Raw genomic sequence first — 7186 nt, forward strand, 5'->3', positions numbered from 1 at the left:
GAGGGGAGGGGAGAGAGAGGGGGGTGAAATGGATTTATCGGGAGAAAATTCCCCGATTTGTTTTTCACATAAATTTGTCGATGAAACAACCGACGATGCCTAAAAAAAAAAAAAAAAAAAAAACCCAAAATGAAAAATGATTGACAAATTTTTTTTTTTTTTTTTTTTTTTGTGTGCCATATTTTTGGCAATTAATATCCTGCCAATTTTGGCACAATTTAAACAAAAAGAAAATTTTTTTAGATTCTAGAATAAAAATTATTGCGTTTATTTATTTATTTATTTATTTATTTTTTTGTGTTAAAGACCCTTCATAGAGTTCAATGATTTCGCACGAGGTTTTTTTTTTTTTTTTTTTTTTAAATTAAATTAAAAATAAATTTTTACGACAGATTATAAAAAAAGAAAACTTATTGAAAATTACGACTTAATTTTTTTTCCCACATATAATACATAAATTATTTATTATTATTATTATTATTTCGATGCCCTTATTAATAGTATATAAGTTGGTCAAAAGATTTAATATTTTATTACGTAATAACACGTAGTATAGGTAATAACGGTCGATCAAATAGAGCATGATGTATTATTGCAAAAAAAAAAAAATACATAAACCTATGATATTTCTATTTTTTTTTTTTTTTTTAATCTAATAAAAAATTAATTTCGTTAAAAAAAAACAAACAAACAAATTATTAATAGAAAAAAAAAAATGGCGTACTAGGAAGAAGAAAATGTTCGTTTTTTTTTTTTTTTTTAAACTTTAGAGAATTTAAAAATGGCCGATAAATTATTATTTGTTAAACATTAAAAGAATTTTATTTATGTGTGTGTACCTTAAATCAATAAAGGTACTCATCATTTGTTTAAATATATTGAAAATTTACATTCCAAGTTTTTTGTTTAAACAAAAAAAAAAAAAAAAAAGAAATTTGAGGGTTTGTTAATGATATAAATTTTTTTTTAATTTCTTTGTTTAGTTTTTGTCTAATCCAAGCTGTAACTTTTTTTTTTTTTATTAATAATTTGGCAATGTTTTCAAATGTTTTAGGAAATTTATATGATTATTTATTTCTTTTTATAAACACAAAAGAGAAAAATAAAACTTATTTTTTTTTTCAAAATAAAATCGCCATGTTTGTTTTATTCCCCCCTCTTCCCCATCATTTTATTTCCGTATAAAAATACAAAAGACGCATTTTTTTTTTTTTTCCTGTAGGTTACACAAGGTCATGTAACGGGCTTTTAGCCAATACGATTCTTTGAAAAACAGGAAGAATTTAACTTTTTTTTTTTTTTAAATTTTTAGGCGCGTTTCAAACCCTGTAACTTCCATTTTTTTTACGGCGTAATTTATGTACCTAAAAAAAAAAACAAAAAAAATTTTTAAATATCTTAAATATCATCGTTTAAATTCTTAAACAGACAACATAACAAAAAGAGACAAAATAAATTAGTATCAATAATTTTATTTTAAAATAAATAAATAAATGATAAATAGATACATTTTGATAATAATAATAATAATAATATTGTTATTCATGTTTTAAGATTTTTATATTACAATAATATATATATATAAATAATTTAAAATTCGTTTTTAACGACGATTTGACTAGATATCAGTACAATTACTATAATAACGTTATAAATTTATAAATCATTTAAAATATTCATTATTAATACATAAATAAATAAATAAATTCCAGTGCAAAGTGCCTAAAAATATAAAATTAATTGTATAAGTACTCTTTTTATAAAAAAAAATAATTCGTTTAAACAGACGGTATTTAACAAATTGAAAAATGAAAAATAAATGCATGTTTACTTTGATTCCATGAAAAATTACATAAATACGATTAAATAATTAATTTGATTTGACAATGACGAGTAAAATAAATAAAAATAATACGGTGACGGCTAAGCATATGATACAAGACATTTTTCTATTTTTTTTCTGATATCTTTCCGCTTTTTGTAACTGTTGAAAACCCTCGTGAACTTGAACTGATGTTTTTTCAATATTGTAGTCAATTCTATCTAATATGGTTCCCTGAAATAATTTACAATACGAAAATTTCAGTCTGGAATTTAATAAAAGTCAATTTAAGTGATAATTTAAGCAGTACCTGATGTGTGACCATTTGAGCAAAGTCTTTGTAAATTTGATTAAGATCTACAATTGATTTAACAATTTGTTTAACTTCTTCTTCTCTTTTTTCCGCTAACCTCATATTGTCTTCTTCTAGTAACAACAATTGTTGTTGTGTCATTAAATGAGACTGACCTCTACCGAAAATTTGATCAATGTTATCTACTTCATTGTCTATTAAATTCAAATCGTAATCCTGATCTAAGACATTTAAATATTTTTTCGATCTTTCTTCCCTCAAGTCAATGGCTGGGAAAAAAAATTCAAATAATTTTAATGATTGTAAGCAAAATTTCAAAATTTTTTTTTTTTTTTCCTATGATTAAGTACTTACTTTTTAAATAATTATTTTGTGTTTTTCTAAATGTATTCGATGAATTTTGAAGAGATGCAGCCAAGGATGCCATTACATTTTTTGCTAAGTTTCTTTCTGTGTTACTTCCATTTTGACTTTGCTTTTTGATTGTATTAAGAAGTTTATGACAGTTTGAAAACATCTGAAATAAAGGCTCGATTTTAAAATATACTTTTCAATGTGATTAAATGAAAATTATGTGTTGATTTTGTATGTTTTATTTCTATTTAACATAGCATGTGCATTAAAAATAAAAACATAATTTTGTTAAGCAAATCGTAATTAACTTACTCTACTAATATCTCTTGTAAGAACTTCAATTTGATGTTGATCATCAGCCGAATCATTTAAGGTTGGCCTATGTAAATTCTTTTTATGAAGGTTATCTAATTCTTGAATTTTTGAATTTAATCTAATCAAAGCATATTGGCACTCTTCTACTTGATCAGTCCACGCTGGAGGAATGCTACTAAAATCATCATGTCTACCATCTCCTTGCTCGACTAAAGCTGCTCTGTCATTCAAAATCTAAAAAAATGTAAATAGAATATTAGGCGAACGTAAACAAAATAATTAAAAAAATTTATTATTACTATACAAAAAATCATGACCTGATCATTATAAAAATTCCTATTCTGAATAGCATTATTTCTCATTAACGTAAAAACATCTGTCAAACTTCGTACAGCCATTTTTTCCCAATGCTCATTTAATTCAAATTAATTTGTTATGTTTATACAACTCATGATATTTTTATTTTATTTTGTAATTGAAAAATTACAATTTGTATTATTATTATTCATTTAAAAATATATATATATTGTATATATTTATTGTTTTTTTTTTTTTTTTTTTATAAATTTTTTAAAAAGTAAATGTAATTATAAAAAATATAAGAATTGATTTAAAACAATTCCATCTGATATCAAAATCACACTACTAATCGACATTTTGAAGTCAAAGTTCTCTTTTTATCGTGGCACTAACATTTTTTTTAACCGAAAATAAATTTTCGTTTCTTTTTACATTAAAAAAACCGTTAAAAAATTGTGAAGTACAAAAGCCAAAAAATCATTCTTATTCATTGTTTTTTTTTCTTTTTTTGCTAGAAAAACGTCTTACGGTGCTTAAATACACTTTTAATCTATAAATATTGTTAAGATAAATGAATCAATAATATAAATACGCTTAATACTGAAGAAGAATTTCAGGTATTAATAAATTACTGTACCACAACTACTATGCCATTTTCTGATATGGGTTTATTTTTTAATTAGTAAAATGTTAATCATTTTAAAATTATCATAAACCATAATTATTATAATTATTAGGATTTTATAAAAGTTTAATTAAATAATTTAAAATTGCTTGATTTTGTTATAAAAAAATAATTATGCTTCTTTTTTTACATTTAGTAAATATGGCTGCCATTAAATTTTACAATTTTAATAATTTTATTGCTGTTTAAGGTTGTCAAAGTAAAAGTAAAATTATAGAAAATCTGATTTTTATATAAAATAGGAAATAATTTTTTTATTTGGAATACAAATTTTTGATACTATAGACCAGGTAAAAACAAAAATAATAATAATGAATTAATTGTTCATAAATAATTTTTTTTTTTTTTTTTTTAAAGTTAAATTACAATTGATGAATTTGTTTCAGGATTATTCAGGAAAAAAAATCAATTGTATACTTGTTTGGGAGGTAAAGAATGAGCAAGAACAAACAATTTCCCCTACTTCCCCTCAAATATTGAAGTTCTTTCCTCATCAAAACCTGTCAAAATCTGCACAAAAATATCTTTTTTTAATTTTTCCTTGAATCCTGTTTAACTATTTAAAAATTTTTTTTTTTTTTTTTTTTTAAATAAAATAAAATAAAATAAAACTGCCAATTTGTGGAAATTGCTGTGTCGTGAAGCATTTTTAATAACTTATTAATAATAATAATAATATTGAATAAAAATGGATGTGTGGTTAGATGGTCAAGGTTTATATAAAAAAAATACTGCATTAAATGGCACATGTTTATTTCGGGCTGTTGCTGATCAATTATTTTCTTATCATGTACCCAACGGTCACATTTTGCTAAGAGAACAATGCGTTAAATTTATGAGAGAAAATAGACATTTATTTGAAAGTAAAGTAAGTTGATATTTTATTATTATTATTTGTTAACATTTTTTATTTCTGACACATTTATATACAATAAGCATATTTTTATACATGTGTGTAAATATTTATAATTTTTTGTTTAAGGTTATATCTGGGCCCTTAGATGAATATTTGGATAATTTATCAGATTTAAAACAATGGGCTGGACAACTTGAACTGGAAGCACTTTCATTAATATACGGGTATAGTTTGGTTATACTCATGAGAGTTGATGTTTAAACTAATGAGAAAATTTATTTATTATTTGAATTTTTTTTTTTTTTTTCAGGGTTGATTTTCTCGTTTTTAAAAGTATCGATTTAGCACCCGTACCTGCCACTCAAAATGGTTACGAAAGAAAAATAATGCTTTGTTTTACACCGGATAATTTTTACGATGCTGTTTATCCTAAAACCTATATAGAAAATGCCGGATTTTGTCAATGTAAATTTTTAAAAAAAAATTTTATTTATTTAAAAATTTGTTTGAAATGTATTTTTAAAAAATGAAAAAATTGAATTTCAGCCATTGTTTACGGTATTTTATACAGAGGAGTATTTAAATTAGAAGATTTGGAATATGCTGTGGAAAAAATGCTTCACGATAAATCAGCCAGAGCCAGGCGGGAAAAATATTTAAATAATCAATCACAGGGAAGAGAGTAAGATTTTTTTTTTTTTTGTTTATATTTTGGATAAAATATGACAAATTTAAAATCGTTTTCGATATAATTTTTTTCTGTTCTTTTTTTTTTTTTTTTAGAGATTCGATTTATGATTTTTACTTGGAAGATTCATTAGGACCGATTAACATGAAAGAACTTTTAGATATGGGAGCCATTTTGTTTCCGTACAAAGTCGCAAAAGCTTTAGATCCGGATATATATAGAAATATTGATTTTGATAATTGGGTTGATACTTTGAGAGGTAAAATAAATTTATTTTGGAGTTTTCAATCGTTGTTTTTCCAATAAATGGCGGTAATAAAAATTTTTTTTATTTTTTTTCACTTTTCAGTTCCTAGAAAAAATAGTTTTTGCTTTGGAAATGGTGGTCCCCTTCGCGTGGGAGTCAAATGCCTATTGAAATTAGATGAAAATAGAGTTTATAATGCTCACGTACAAGAAATGAGTCCCGATTGCGGTCCTGTTTTAGTTTTCGTCGAAGAAATCGGTGAAAAGTATTTAAAATGTTTTATTGTTTAAAAAAATTTTCAGATTTACTGTGTGTAACTGTGTGACCTGGAAAATTATTTTAAATTTTTATGCGTCAGGTTAACTGTTCAATATGAAAATTTAGAACCTTTACCGCGAACATCTCTCAAACCGGAATGGACTTTTTCACATAAACATCAAATAATAAATAAATTTAGAGAATTAGGAATGACTAGCAATGATGATTCCGGTAAAAATAAAACGAGGAATAAAAACAGAAAAGGAAAAAATGGAATAAAATACGTACCGATGTTGGATAGGAAAAAGGAAAATTTAGATGTAACTTCGGTAAGAAAATATATATATATGGAATGAAGAATGTAAAAAAATGTATTTATAATAATAATGATGATTATTTCCGTAATAACAGAATCACGAAATAAATGAACAAAATCGTACGAATGAAAACCACAGGAATAAAATAAACGAATCCAACAGCAGCTTAGTTAGTTCAAATTCGAATAGCGTCATCATTGCCGAACCTGATTCCACGACATCCAACAACGTGACACCAAACAATTCTCCGGTACCGACTTATTACGGTAATAATATGATATTGACACCGTGCGGATGGACGAGTAATCCATCGCCACAGCCACAGATGGTAAAAACGGTGAATTTAACGGTTAACAAATCGGTGAAAATGGATTGCACGGATTTACCACTTTCAGATTTGGAAACCATCCGGTTCTTTTTTAACTTGGGAATAGACGTGAGTCAAAAATTGGGGAGGGGGGGGGAACGGATTGCAACGTCTAATATTTTTCTCTTCCATAGTATTTTCGTATGGGGTGCCTCGTGTGGCCTTCGTCTCCGGCCAACGAAGATAATACGGGATCAAAAACTCCTACGACGACGACGGTTCCTCGTCCCATAACAAAATCACCAGAAGAGGGAAAAATAGTAAAACCCGTGAAAACTCAAAAGAAACCACCGAGATTTTTGAAAATGGATCATGCAGATTCAAATAAAAATGGTGATAAAAAACACAAAGTTAAAATGGGGGGAGGGGGAGGGAAACGTTTTTAATTAAAAGTAAAATTTTATGTTGTAGATAAAACGCAGCGTAATGGAAGCTCAGAAGAAGATTGTAATTCCGAAACATTTATTTCTCCGGAACAAAATCAACAATCTCAACAGCAGCAGCAGCAGCAACAACAACAACAACAGCAGCCAATGCCACCCGTGGCTCAACATCCGATTCCGTTTGCGATTCCATTTAATCCTCAATATGCCGTACAATATTCGACGCCATATCACGTTCCAGCTTATCCGATCACTCCCATACAAGAAACGATACCGGTCGA

The 7186-nt window shown here is 26.1% G+C and overlaps 2 protein-coding genes across 2 annotated transcripts in view; one reads left to right on the forward strand and one right to left on the reverse strand.

Moving 5' to 3' along the window:
- Nucleotides 1-1870: 1870 nt before the first annotated feature.
- Nucleotides 1871-3202, reverse strand: Phum_PHUM492020 (syntaxin-16, putative; the record flags this gene model as incomplete). Its single annotated transcript, XM_002430576.1, has 5 exons — nt 1871-2056; nt 2133-2404; nt 2490-2652; nt 2802-3038; nt 3122-3202. 5 exons carry the CDS (start codon nt 3200-3202, stop codon nt 1871-1873), a joined length of 939 nt encoding a protein of 312 aa, XP_002430621.1.
- A 1275-nt stretch (nt 3203-4477) lies between these two features.
- Nucleotides 4478-7186, forward strand: part of Phum_PHUM492030 (uncharacterized protein) — a gene marked incomplete at both ends in the record, with an annotated part of 2848 nt that continues 139 nt past the window's right edge. The window contains 10 exons of the mRNA XM_002430577.1: nt 4478-4657; nt 4772-4869; nt 4956-5110; nt 5192-5327; nt 5429-5592; nt 5683-5845; nt 5939-6167; nt 6250-6591; nt 6657-6855; nt 6934-7186. The exon at nt 6934-7186 is cut by the window's right edge and continues 5 nt beyond it. Of these exons, the coding sequence (XP_002430622.1) occupies nt 4478-4657; nt 4772-4869; nt 4956-5110; nt 5192-5327; nt 5429-5592; nt 5683-5845; nt 5939-6167; nt 6250-6591; nt 6657-6855; nt 6934-7186 (1919 nt within the window). The remainder of the gene's footprint in view (nt 4658-4771; nt 4870-4955; nt 5111-5191; nt 5328-5428; nt 5593-5682; nt 5846-5938; nt 6168-6249; nt 6592-6656; nt 6856-6933) is intronic.

This window comes from Pediculus humanus, genomic scaffold (assembly GCF_000006295.1).
Source record: "Pediculus humanus corporis 1103172108260 genomic scaffold, whole genome shotgun sequence".
In the NCBI taxonomy this organism is placed as follows: domain Eukaryota; kingdom Metazoa; phylum Arthropoda; class Insecta; order Psocodea; family Pediculidae; genus Pediculus; species Pediculus humanus.